At 42.7% G+C, this 14,345-nt stretch overlaps 1 protein-coding gene across 1 annotated transcript; it reads right to left on the reverse strand.

Annotated features, from left to right (window-relative positions):
• Nucleotides 1-10,274: 10,274 nt before the first annotated feature.
• On the reverse strand, nt 10,275-14,312 carry acp5a (acid phosphatase 5a, tartrate resistant). Its single transcript, XM_056280829.1, has 6 exons — nt 13,393-14,312; nt 12,372-12,469; nt 12,036-12,235; nt 11,828-11,952; nt 10,750-11,095; nt 10,275-10,663 (listed from the first exon to the last, which is right to left on the reverse strand). Exons 2-6 carry the CDS (start codon nt 12,460-12,462, stop codon nt 10,409-10,411), a joined length of 1,017 nt encoding a protein of 338 aa, XP_056136804.1. The 5' UTR covers nt 12,463-12,469; nt 13,393-14,312; the 3' UTR covers nt 10,275-10,408.
• Between the last annotated feature and the right edge of the window lie 33 nt (nt 14,313-14,345).

Here is a 14,345-nt window from a genome sequence, read left to right on the forward strand (position 1 = left end):
ATTTTCAGAGGATGGAGATTTGGGATGGTTCTGTAAAGCCCTCTAGGTTTTCACTTCTTGATAAGGACCAATTGATAGTGGAAAGCTTTACAGGTCTGACAGCATACATGACCACACTTGCTGGTACAGCCAACAGGATGGCCTTCACTCATTAACTTTCCATCCATTGAATCCGTGCCAACTTGGCATCATCCTCATCTTGTTGTGTCATTCTGGCACAGTGTGCTGTCTTAGGCTGTGCTGTTATACTTGTTTGGATGTAAGCTATTTTACATGGTTTGAATAAGTTTTAGGAGTTCATATAGTCTCAGAGGGACAATGTTCAACATAGATCATCAGATTTTTTTGACCATGTGTCATTGAACTTCTTATGAACACACAGACATTAAAAATAATGTCTTAATGATTCTGGTAGTATGATGGAAAATGCTATTGCACATCCTATAGGCACAATCTCAGATATACATTGCAATAATGAACTATACAGCGTATTTATATTTTATTCGAACCACAAGGACAGTGATGGAGGAGGACAGCATATACATATACACCCCACTGGATGTTCATGTATTTGGAATGACTGGACAACTATTTCAACCATTTCTGTGCATTTTGATGACTGATAGTTTGTCAGTTCCCATGTCTCAGTCTCCTTCTGTTCCCAAAGACATCAAAGGAGGACTGAGGCCTTCCATTTGCAGGATTATTTCAGGTGATAGACTGGCGGGATGACCTGAGCAGGGGTGTATATGCTGAGGTGAGCTAGCCTAGCACACCTGAAAATGAGAAATTAAGAAGAGCTTGCATGGACAGTTTTGGACAGCCTCGACTTTTAGATCAAATCATTTATCTCTGTTAAAATCTTAGTGTGATGTTGAAAATGTACATTTAGCATGCAACTGCAGATGACATGTGCCTTTCTTTTTCTCTGTGGGTCTACCATTGCCTGTTAGCTTTGTGGGAAAAGGAAGAGCAGGGTTACACAACTCACACTAAACTGGTTGACTGAAGTCCCCTATTTAATAAAGACAGGTTGACATGTAAACGTATTCAGATTTAAAAACCACATAAAGGCACTGCCAGAACCCAAACATGGATAGTGTGTACATTTGTCTCTGTCTCTAAACAAAAGGATTGATTTTGCCTTTCCACTTCCACTTCTAGCAGAAGGACCAAAGTATTAACACGGTCCATTTTACGTTATTTTCCTCTGATATTTTCTAGGGACATTGGAGTTGAATGGTACAAGCGCTGCTCCTTCCATCTGAGAAGCAGCAGTCTCCTGTATTGTGTGGGAGGCAGATTAGGAAGGGAAGATTACCGCTGCAGCTTAACTTCTAATGCAGCATCCTTTTATTACATTTGAGCCAGGGAATTAGATGATCGGCTCTATCTGAGTGGAGGAGCTCCAGACACTTCACGCAGGATGAGGACTTAGCAAATGGGGAATTACTATTCTAGTTGTGGGAGATTATTGATTTTGAAATAGATCTTTTTTTCTTTTTTCTTTTTTGCCAAGTAAATGATGTAGTGTTGGTGAGGCCTGCCTGTTGACTTGGATTTGAGCCGAAAATAAATCAGGAAGCGTTTCAGTGAGGATTTTCAGGAGAGAGAGAAGAGCTGGTGCAGTAATGATAGCCAGTGCAAAGCACAGGGAGTCAGGAATGTCCTGCAGGTATCAAGGGTGCATCACATCTAGTGGAGGTTGTTGGGTGCAAAACTGCAGGATTGGGCTGTTTGTTGCCGGAGATATATTCTTCACAGGATGCTTGATTATATAGAATCACACTAAGGTTAATAGTGGTCTGGGCAAGAATAACTGTAGCGTTATAATTGCAATAAAGAGGGCTTTTACTGTCCAGGGGAGAACTCTTATGCTTGGGATAAGTTTGGAACAGTGAGGAGACATCAAAATGCAAATATAGGTGTGGTGAAAAGGTAAACCTATAGCAAAAGAAAGGTGGAGTTGACTGACATCAACATTACAATGGTAGATGTAGTTTCAGGTTGCAATGATAAGAGGGACATAGTTCAGAGAGGCAAGAGGTACTGTCACTGCAATAGAAATATAAATATAGAATATAGAATATAAAAACATCTCGGAAACATCTCCGAATAAGAAATCAGAATCAGAAACACTTCATGCACTTGCGCACATGAAATTAAACGAAACATAATTTCCCCCAACCAACAGCAGTGCAACACAAAGACAAGAACATATATATCCAAACTAACACATATATATATATAAACTTAAAAAAAATCACTGTCCAGGAGAATGAATGCCAGCCAGGATGACTGTCGGAACTGCTGGTCTGCATGGGCTAGCAGTTAGCTTAGCCTGTCCCGCTTCCACGTCTGTCAGACCGCCTTCGGTGTTTCCTCCCCAGGTGCAGCTCTGGTCAGGGCCGTGGTCCCTGGGCCCACAGGATGCAACAGACCAAGCCCCCCCCCCAGCCGACCCAACACCAGCTGCCCCAGTCAGACACCTTCGACACACCTCCCCGCACTCCACACGATGACACTAAAAACACAGCCAAGGTTAGGCGAGGCTGCCGCCAGACCGCCCTCGGTGTTATCGGAAATGCCGGTCTACATGGGCTAGCAGTTCGATTATCTCAGTTCAAACTTTGTATTAACAAAACCAGCAGGTGTAATGACAGCAAGCCATCATGCACTGCTGACTCCACTGATGTCCACTTACCAGGAAATAAATAGCACCATACAAATTTATCATCACAACAACAAGTTTTTTTGTTTGGTTTTTTTTTGTTGTTTATTTTGTTTATTTTGAACGTTAAAAAAATAAAATGTATAATAAAATAAAACAAAAGAGAAAAAATCAAAACAAGCAAGCAATATCATCATCAAACATTTGTTTTAAATCTCGGCAGTTCAAAAAGGAGTAGGCAGAAGTTAAAAAAAAACTTTTCTAATCCTACCCCCTTTTTCTATTTTAGTATTTCAGCAGTGAACTGTGTGATTTAAATGAAAACTCAACCATCTACCACCAGTGACCATGACGTCTATCTAGTAAACCAAAACCAAAGACCATTCATTCAACACAACAAGAACAAAGCAAGTGCAGAGCAACATCAAAACAACTCAAGAACAACTCACACAAGATGTCACAGCTCCATCCCATATCTGTTCAAAATATTATTTTTAAAGAGTCTTTTAATTTTGATTATTGATTCACATGTTTTCATTTCATCACTGCAATTATTCCATATCTAGACACCTTTGGTTGTCACACAATGATATTTTGCATCTGTGCTTACTGGGTTTTGTTTAAACGTACATATTCCTCTCAGGTCATATTACTTTCCCTCAGCTGGAACAACCCCTGGATACTGTTGGGTACTTTATGATTTAATGCTTTGTACATGAATTGAGCAGTTTTAAAGTCCACCAGATCTTTGAATTTTAGTGTTTTTAGTTTGATAAAGAGTTGGTTTGTTGGTTCTCTGCAGTTGGCTCTGTTTACTATCCTTATGGCTCTTTTTTGAATAATAAAGATTGAATCGGTGTTGGTTTTATATGTGTTTCCCCACACTTCCACACCGTAGGTGATGTATGGAGGTATGAGGGAACAGCACAAGGTGTAAAGTGAAGCATGATTTAGAAGATCTTTGACTTTGAATAGTTTTGCAATTGATTTGGATACTTTGGCCTTGGTATAATTTATATGTGGTTTCCAACATAATTTATTGTCCACTATTACCCAAGAAATTTAATTTCAGTCACTCTTTCTATTTCTACATTGTTAATCATGACTTTCTTGATTGAGTTAATGTTATGGTTACCAAAGACTATACATTTTGTTTTACTTAAATTCAATGTTAGTTTGTTAGCATCAAACCATGTCTTTAACTTCATCAGTTCCTTTTCCACTATATCCAGGAGTTGATCCAGATGATTCCCACAGCAAAATAAATTTGTGTCATCAGCAAATAAAATGGTTTTCAGAGATTCAGACACTTCTCACAAATATTGTTTATATACAGAATAAACAGTAATGGTCCCAACACTGAGCCCTGGGGGGCCCCACATGTGACTTTCAGTTGGTGAGACTTGAAGTTTTGTAATTCAACAAATATATATGTATACATATAATACTCACCTCATTAAAATGCCTTTTAGTTATTTATGTTTAAAAGAGGATATAGTTTGCTAGTTGTCTTTCTTCAGGCACTTTAAACAGCGGTGCTCTCAGAGAGACACTGCTGACAAAATATTGCTCCAACTAGCAAAAGAGGATTATTGTGATGTTAATAAAGACTTGAGAAAGGTTGGAAAGGTTGGCATCAGGAGGAAGGAGGACATCAGAAGTCTGCAGAAGGAAATGAAAAAAAACTGTCTAAGGTTATCTCACAACATTGACACTGAGTTAGGGATGCTAATTCTGTGACTTTAATCTTATTTCTTGATTAGTCTTTCATTAAAAAGTTAATTATTGGATTTCCAGTTTATCCCACTGATAACAGTTTATGTAAAGGTTACACAGTCAGTGTTTAACATGAGGAACATGCTGCATCTCGGTGTAACTCCAAGTTTATTTTATTTCCTATGAAGACGAGAGTAGAGAAGAACAGTTGGAGCAACTCTCAGAACACATGGTCAGATATCTCACATCTTATATTAAACCCACTTTAAATATACATTGTTCACTATGTACCGTGATGTGAAATCAGCCTTTTAGAGTGCTCAGTGGTATCTGGGACATTTTGGGATAATCTGCAGAGGGGATTTTAAAGAGGAACATGTGAGTGTGGGATTACCGGCAGCAGTTTAGGACATTTGTGGTAGGTGGTAGGTGTGGGCCAAGCATCAACTCTCCAGCCCTTTATCAACCATATCAGCATCTGTAAGAAAGCATGCCACCCTTTTCTGAACTAAATGAGGGAAAATATACTGGACTCTCTGTACATGGTTCACTATATACAAAAGTCACTTTTAGTGTGATCTGAAAAACATCAGTCATTGCAGATCAGCTGATCTGATCCAAGTAATATGATGACTGACCTTCTCAAAAAGTTTGATTGAACCCTGCTTTGATGGTGACCAGTTTGATCCCTAAATCAGCCAATCAGCCTCATCAACAGTCATGCATCCTGTAACATCCAAGTGGGAAACAGATCTGGATGTTATTTTCAAGTTCAATTAAATATCTAAAATGTTTGAATCAAATTCATTTAATAATACAAACTGATCAAATACTCATGTATTTAAAATGTTTCCCCTTCAGTTGTAACAAAGTTTGGTCAGTGTTTGATTTGTTCACATGCCGTACTTGTGCTGGTTTCTTTTTTTAAAATAAATTTATTTCTAGTTTTTCCCCTTATCCCACCCAATTAACCCAATGGATATGGCCGGAACTCTTGTCGAATAACTCCCCTGGCTCACGTTTCCACAGGAAGGAGATAGTCGTAACACCAGCTTCCTTCAAACTCGTGTCGGCTGCTTTCGCCATTTTACACGCTGAAGCCTCGCATGGATTGCATTACCCTCAAGCCGCGAAGGAGGCGTAGGGAGAATGCTTTCGGTTGCTTGGCTGCAGGCGCCCGGGTGGGCCAGAGGGATCGCTGGAGAACGACGAGTCCCCGAACACTACACCGATCTACACCCACTATCCCTCGGGTAAGGGTGGCCTAATGAATGCCTTACCCCGTGGACGCTCTGGCCGTGACCACTTGTGCTGGTTTCTTGCCTGTGACAATAGTGATACGAGTTCTCAAACTGCTGGGGACACCTTGGAGCCCCCAGTCCATGAAACTTTAGACTCTGGGGTTGGAGCTTCGAAGGGTCCTCTTCATACCCTCCTTTGCAAAGATCAAAGAAAGTTGAAACAGTTCATCTGGATACAACATTTCCTCCAGATGAACTGTTTCAACTTTCTTTGTTTTCTTACCTGGATTATTGAGCATGCATTAAGTCCTTTGCAAAGAGTTTCTTTAGGCACCTGATCACAGTTAAACACATTCTGCCCTGGATGTAACCCAAATCTCAAACATGTGTGTGACCATTCTTCACCTTATTAACAATAACGGTTATAATAATAATGGTTGCATCAGTCTGTGTGCGAGTAATCCTTACCTGTCCTTCATCCTTAGGTGACACTTGACCCTTGGCTGATTGGGAGTGACTCAGTATAAGTCTAGCCACCTGTCCCTGTCATCGCGGCTCCCTGTCTGACCCCGTGTAAAACCGACACGGGCTGCAACCCATCCTGATTGGATCAGGAAATCACAGGAAAAGACTCGCTCTTAATCCTACAGTGACAGAGCTGTGACCATGAGAGGTCAAGGACAAGCAGACTTTTCCATGGCCTGTCATGTCATCACAGCTTCGTTCAACAAAAAAACAAAAAAAAGAGAGAGAGAGAGAGAGAGAGATTATCGTAATTTATTTGTTGAGCTGAAATGTGTTGTAAAAAAAAAAACAACAACCATAAATCGGAGCCATAGCCTGAATACCATTGTTTGCTTTTATGCCTAAAGTGTGTGTTAATTTAAATGTTGTACATGGATGAAAAAGTCTCCCCTCTCCAATGCTCAACACCAGATAGATGCATTCATGTTTTAACCAAATGTGTTTCCAAGTAGGGTGGACACATCAGGTACTTTTGCATGAATTCAGAGCCTGCCTCCATGCACTTAAAAGCGTTTGTGGACCGACTTGGACAGGCACGTTCTCACTCTGAGATAAATACCACAGGTGGGCGGGGCTTAACCCGATGATTCTTACTGCCAATCTACTCTCATCCACCTTAAGCCTCTGTTGGCAGGCAAGGTACTTTCATGACAAAAAAAGCAATGTCCATAGATCCTGTGACCTTATGTGTCCCGTGGTAGCCAGTCATTCAAATCAATTCAATTCAATTCAATTTAATGTCATTAAAAACAATGTGCAGGCACATGTAAAAACGAAATGAGGGCTGCAGCTTTGACAAACAGTGCAAGATAGACATAGACAAACATAGCAAACATAGTAGAAGATATATACAAATGAGACTAAAAGCTAAAGATAAAGTGAAAAAAAGAGCACAAGTATAAACATATTTACAGACATTCAGTGGGTAGCCAGGTTCAGGTGGGTAACAGCTTGGGGAAAGAAACTGTTTTTGAGCCTGGTAGTGCAGGCTCTGAGGCTCCTGTAGCGCCTCCCAGAGCGCAGGGGGAGAATAGTCCATGGTTGGGGTGGGTGGGATCTCTGCTGATGCTGAGACCCCTTTGAAGGCAGTGTTTGTGATAAAAGTATTTTATGGCTGGGAGCTGGGTACCGGTGATATGCTGGGGTGCCTTGACGACCTGCTGCAGAGCTTTCTGGTGTGCAGTTGCCGTACCACACTGAGATGCAGCTGGTCAGGATGCTCTCTTTGGTGCAGTGGTAGAAGTTGGTGAGAATTTTGGGGGATAGACGGATGCTACGCAGCCTCCTCAGAAAATGCAGGCATTTTGGGGCCTTTTTCACAAGGGCCTGGGTGCTTGATATCCAGGAGTGGTCCTTGCTGATGTGGACTCCAACGAATTTAAAGCTAGAGACATGTTCCACTTCCACCCCATTGATGTGTATGGGGGAGTGGCTGCAGCTTTTAGACCTCCTGAAGGCCACAATCAGCTCCTTTGTCTTCTGCACACTGAGGACAAGATTGTTGGTGGTACACGATGATGTGAGGTGCTGAATCTCGTCCCTGTAGGCCGTCTTGTCATTGTTGGTGATACAGCCTACAACTGTGGTGTCATCCACAAACTTAATTATTATATTTGAAGGGTGAGTTGGCAGGCAGTCATGGGTAAAGAGGGAGAAAAGAAGGGGCTCAGAACACAACCTTGAGGGGTGCCTGTGCTGAGGGTCAGGGTGGAGGAGGTGTGATCACCTAACCTAACAGACTGAGGTCTGTTGGTCAGGAAGTCCAGGGTCCAGTTACAGAGGGAGGGACTGAGGCCAAGGGAGAGGAGTTTGGTGGTTAGTTTGGTGGGGATGATAGTGTTGAAAGCAGACCTGTAATCTATGAACAGCATTTGGATGTATGTGTTGTTAAATTCAAGGTGGGTCAGAGCAAAGTGCAGGGCGGTGGCAATGGCGTCCTCTGTAGACCTTTTGGGATGGTAGGTGAACTGATGTGGGTCGAATGTGAGGGGGATAGTTTTTGATGTGAGCCAGAACCAGTCTCTCAAAGCACTTCATGGCAATGGGGGTGAGTGCTATGGGTCGGTAGTCATTGAGACTTATGGGTGTTGATTTCTTGGGGACAGGAATGATAGAGGTGGTCTTGAAGCATACCAGGACTATGGATTGGGACAGTGAAAGGTTAAATATAGTTGTGAAGACCTCAGCCTGCTGGTCAGAGCAGTCCCAGTCATATTTAGATTAGATCCAGATATTGCTCTTGTCTTGTCTGAGCAACACACCTGTATGTTACCCAAGCATGCCTTTTGGTTTATAAAATGGATGGTTAATGATGATGATGGATTATATTTATATAATGCTGTATCTAGACACCCAAAGTGCTTCACATTGAAGGGGGTAACTCGCTTCAACCACCACCAATGTGTAGCACCCACCTGGGTGATGCATGGCAGCCATTTTGTCCCAGAACGCTCACCACACATCAGCTTGAGGTAGAGAGGGAGGAATCACTGAGCGAATAACACAGAGGGATGATTAGGTGGCCAGATGGAGAGAGCCAGGTTGGGAATTTTGCCAGGACACCGGGGGACCCCCTGCTCTTTCAGACAAGTGCCATGGAGTCTTACCACAGTGAGTCAAGCCTTCAGTTTTAACATCTCATCTGAAGGAGAGCATCTCCTACAGCAGGGGTGCCCAACTCCAGGCCTCGAGGGCCGCAGCGTCTGCGGGTATTTGTTCCAACCATGCACTACACCACCTGATTTAACTAATTAGCTCACCTCTTGAACCAAGGAGGGGAAGGAATTAGTTAAATCAGGTGGTATAGTGCATGGTTGCAACAAATACCTGCAGACACTGCAGCCCTCAAGGCGGGCACCCCTGTTCTACAGCATAGTGCCCCCATCACTGCACCGGGGCATTGGGATTTTTGTTGATTTTTCATTAGGGCCAGAGTGAAGACTGACCCCTGCTGGCCCACCAACACCACTTTGGGGCAACAACTCATTTTCCCGGGAGGTCTCTCATCCAAGTACTAGCCAAGCCCATACCTACTTAGCTTCCATCATTCACCAGAGGCAGGGTACATGTTGGTATGGTTGCAGGCTTGTTACCCCCCTCCCCATTTGCAGTTATATAGCAAAATCGACAAATGTATTTTGATAGCGATAACATAACACGTACCCGAGTGGATTTGTAACACTATAGTTCCCAGCCAGTTCCATAAACCCTGTTAAACTTGCACAAGTTCTGGCTAGCATGTTAATTTATAGATTAGAATAATCAGTGAGAACAGACCAGGTCTTAGACACCAGACCTGCCCCCCTCCCCATGAAATCAGCTCACCTGGATTTGTGGAAAAACAAAAGCTTGAGCTGGTCTGTGATGTTCATTAACTGCATGCTGCATTTTGTGACTATCAACATACACATCACAACAGTTGAGGATTCATGTTCATTTCATTCGAGTGGAAAACTAAGTTAATATAAGGTAGAATTTTTTGGCTGCCGTTTTATCCTTAATATACATCCATTATGTAAACCGCTTATTCTGCTCTCAGGGTCACGGGGATGCTGGAGCCTATCCCAGCAGTCATTGGGTGGCAGGCAGGGAAACACCCTGAGCAGACCACACACACACACCTAGGGACAATTTAGTATGGCCAATTCAGCTGACCGACATGTCTGGACTGTGGGAGGAAACCGACACACCCAGAGGCAGCCCACGCAGACAACATGCGAACTCCAGAGGACGACCCCCAAGGTTAGACTACCCCGGGGCTTGAACCCAGGACCTTCTTGCTGTGAGGCAATTGTGCTAACCACTGCATCACCCTCATTAACATATCACATTGAGACTTTCTCTCAGGTGGAGCAGATTAATGTCCCCATCTCCTGTTAATCATAACCAGTACAGACAGGACATTAGCAATTGCCTGCAAGATGATCTACGAGGTATGACAGCCACATTTTGTATCAGTACACCATATCAAGAACAGTGCAGCAACCGCCTACCATCATACTGGGATTAACACAGGTTAATTTAACATTAGTGCAGGGAGACTGGTAATTGTATGAGGGTAAACCCAAGTTGTGACAAAATTAGTTTAGTCAAGGGCACAAAGCTTATTTTTTACAAACAACTTTTATTTTCTTTACATGATAAAATCTTGCACATACTTTTTAAAAATCACAACTGATTAAGTGCCAATGCCTTTTTTTTTTTTTTAAACCCACCATCTTCAACCAGGTGCATACAACACTATAAAAATGCATTTCTATGTCTGGCCAGTCTGCTCCATATCGCGTTGGGGCAGGACGGTGCGGTAGAGAGATGTGCCTTTAGCCTGGATGAAGGTTAGGATCAGCTTGTCTTTTGTGACCTCTGCATGGACAAAGCCACCCATTGTTGAGGCTTGGCCAGTGAAGAATTTTATTGAATCCTTGGGAATGTGGTGCCAGTGACGAACATCAGGATCCAGGAAGTTTCCAGCACCACTTACCACATAGCCCACACCAGCTTCTTTGATGTACTAAGAGGGGAAAAAAAAGTCAGTCCGATCTTAAAAATCAGCAATAGAGCATACTTGCCATATGAACGTTCCACTTGATAACTGACCTGCAGGTTGTGGTCATGACCACAGAGGTAGGCAGTGGCCTTGTACTTAACCAACAGGGGGCGGAGTCTCTGTAGCAGGCAATCTGTGGGGCCGTGCTTTGACACAGACCACACCGGGTAGTGGCCGGCCACCAGCAGGAAGTCTGCCTTGGACTGGGCCAGTCGGCCCTGTAGCCAGGTCAGCTGACGGTTGGCATCCACCGCGTGCAGGGGGCCTCTGGGCTTCTCATCCTCATAGTCATCAGAGTTGCCACACAGCATCACCGTATCCAGCATTATGATGCTCAAGGTTTTCTTGGTGTTGGGGATACGGAAGTTCAGCTCATAATAGTAATAAGGGAAACGCCTGAGGGAAAAACCAAGAGCACATATCTGGTTCATTGACATTTCAAGCCAAAACTCCAGGAGTTTGAGCAATACAGCACTTCTCAGATCAAGTCAGATGAGAACTGACAAGTTCTTGAAGACGAGAGCTCAGAGTCAGGTCATTAAGAAGCTTTTGGCTAATGCAAAGTATTTACCAATACACAAAATGTCATATACACTCATGTGCTCTGAATCAGTCACATTAGTAGTTACCATAGAACATCTGGCTACACTGCCAGTCAGGTTGCCTGCCTCCATGTAGCACCACATGGTAACCTAGCTAAAGCTGTTGCGAGTACCGATCATGTGAAGAAGCTACTTCCCCTTCATTTTAAACATGGAGTTGGGCACAAAGCTACACATTGCGAATGGGCCCCCGCCCTACAGCTGTGTACAATTTATACACCGAAACACTACCTCACATGAGCTTATAAGCCAGCATCCACTATGATGGTGTACCTATGGCTCAACAGCAATTGGTATAGGAAACACTAGCTTGATTTGGAACAGGGGAAGAAAAAACAAAAAAAAACAAAACTGGTTGCATTACAAATGAATTGCCCAGCGACACTTCAATGCAAATAGTGCACATTTTATTAGATCTTGCATTGTCCTCAAGGTCTATTCCATTTTACACAGATGTTAAAGACAAAACTCAGGAACTGTTTTTTTTTTTTTTTTTTTAAAAGGTAGATTTCAGGATAAATCTCACCATCTACTAGACTTGCGGCTGTACTCCATTTGAGCTCTGACATTCCCCGCGTGGTCATGATTGCCAGCAATCACATACCAGGGGACCTGGAGAGACTTGGCTGTATACACAGACTCAAAGGTATCCTAGGTAGAAAGAGCGTTAAGACATCTTACAAAGTGTCTTCACTGGGGGGGCAGGATTAGCTTGACAGGAGACCTTGACTGACCTTAAACCTAGGAGAATCCACACTGCCCACTCCTGTGTAGTAGAAGTTATCGCCAAGGGCCAGAATAAAGTCTGCTCCCATCTGCTCCGCTACTCGGCCCATTTCCCGGGCCGTAGCCTTCTCCACAGGAGTGATATAAGGTGGCTGAGGCACACCACCCCAGTCTCCAACTGCAAGGAACTTTATGGAGCTTCTGTTTTCTGTGGTTGGGGGGGGGTACAAAAAAAAAAAAGAAGAAAGGCAAGACCTTACCAGCATTTTATTTGATCAGGCATGCAAGCATCTTTTAAAAAAAAAAGAATTAAAAGTCCATTAGAGGAAAAAAAAAAATCTTACTGGGGCCATTTAGCTCCAGGTCCTGAAAGGCAGTTGGATAACAGTAAGCCACTGGGATAGCAGTCAAGATGGTTAACAAGGCAAGTGCCATCCTTCTACTATAAAAAGAAAGAACAAAATATAACAGGAACATTTGAAAGATAAGTGCATACATACTTCAAGCAAACCCAAAATACTAGACAACACACCCAAAAGCAGCTAAACGCCAGCAGCTCTACCCATTCAGCTGGCACCTCAAAGCCTGCAGTCTTTCCCTACAGAGCACACCCACACTTTCTGCTTTTATGTCTCACACAGTGATTGGTGATTGACTGCAGGTGGAGCTGGCAGCTGCAGATAACAGACCCATCAGATGAAGAACAGACCCACTAGTGCTTTACATCTAACATTCATCATTTTAACTCGGGAAACTGATGTTCAGTGTCAGTGTATGGAAGGCCAGACAGGTTATGGGTAAAAAATTATTAAAAAAAAAAAAAATCATGCCGGTTTCTCGTAATCACAAAAAAATGATTTTGTGATCTCAACATGACAAGTTTTTCTACAGATCATAAAGTATTTTGAGAAACTGAAAACTGAAGTCGCAAGAAGATAACGTAACTTCCTATGATCAAGTGATTTGCTGTGATGACTAGAAATTAAAGCTTGTTATGTCAAGATCACAAAATTTTAGGAGAAACTTTTCTCGTCATATATTTATTTCGTTGTCATGTCGAGAAAAAGCTTGGTTTGAAATCAACAAGTGAACCTTTTGTCTTTTGAACTCAAGAAAAAAAAACTTGTCAAGATGATTGAATATTTTTTCTTGTGATTACAAGAAAAAATATGTAGTGATGAAACTAAGCTTTGAATGTGAGTTTCCCAAGCCAACAAAATGAATGAATGCTGGGTTTAGAATCCATTTCTAATTCATTCTCTCATCTTACCCAAACGAATCAAGCAACAACAAAACTGGCTGACAAGCTAAGCAGCCTTGCACAGGTCAACAGACAGTGTCAGTGTCAGTAGATAGCAGACTTACGTTAGATGGTGTTGGACAGTGAAGGGTCAGGGAGTCTTGATGGTGTCCGTCTCTGCCTTGCTCTTCATCAGCTCTCCTATATGAAGGCTGCTGAGGAAGGAAGGAGCATGAGCATGGCTCACACCCTGACTCAGTCCTGGGACTACAGGGTCATCCGGGCCCCACGTGATCCACACTGGTTTATAACAGTTCAGACTCCCACTTTTTCCACTGTGGTGTTAATCAGTTTATTTTCCTTCGCCATTTCCAGCTCCTTTCCTCTCTACTCTTCTCCAATAAATAGGCTCATATCAGGCCATGCCAGTGGACATGACATTATAAGGTGATATGGAATAGGCTACATGGCCAAGTTTGCAGCAAGGGATCCACTCTTCCAACACACAAGGTTGTGATGTGCAGCTGCTGTTGGTCTTCTCCACAAATAAAAAGTCCCCACATCCAGTTTTGTTTATAATCACAGCACTCCTGTAACTTTTACACCATTCTGTCATTTGGATGTAAATATTTTAATCAATAACACTTCAATTCATCTACCTCACCTGACCTACTACATACTTGTCATTGCTCTTAAGTACTGTAATTGCAGTTAGCACAGAATGCATCCTATTGTAGCCAAATTTGTACCTGTGCTTATAAGGTCCATAACCAAGATGACAGCTTTATTTCCCTTACCTGCCCTACAGCTTGTACTTGAGATGCAAGCATGTTCAGTAAGAGTGATAACCAATTTACTACTTGCACCAATAACAACTAGTCTCAGGGATAGACGCGAAATACAACTATACCGGTTGCATCCAATTGTCGCCAGTGTTGTAAAACGTTAGCCATTTGGGCCTCACATCCACTCAAGTGCTTCCGTAACACCAATGTGAGGAATATCTCTGGCATCTTTTAAGGATGAACAAGCTGACCCAATTATGCAGCCGCCATAGGCACTCTTCAAATGTAACAAG

This window comes from Lampris incognitus, chromosome 5, assembly GCF_029633865.1.
Source record: "Lampris incognitus isolate fLamInc1 chromosome 5, fLamInc1.hap2, whole genome shotgun sequence".
Taxonomy (NCBI): Eukaryota; Metazoa; Chordata; class Actinopteri; order Lampriformes; family Lampridae; genus Lampris; species Lampris incognitus.

Bases quoted from the DNA above. Each gene is read 5' to 3' on its own strand.
- acp5a (XM_056280829.1), bottom strand. From the start codon at position 12,462: ATGGCACTTGCCTTGTTAACCATCTTGACTGCTATCCCAGTGGCTTAC. The intron at 11,953-12,035 runs GTCAGTCAAGGT...CTTTCTACCTAG, and splicing joins TGGATTCTCCTAGGTTTAAG to GATACCTTTGAGTCTGTGTA. The intron at 11,096-11,827 runs GTGAGATTTATC...TTTTTCCCTCAG, and splicing joins AGCCGCAAGTCTAGTAGATG to GCGTTTCCCTTATTACTATT.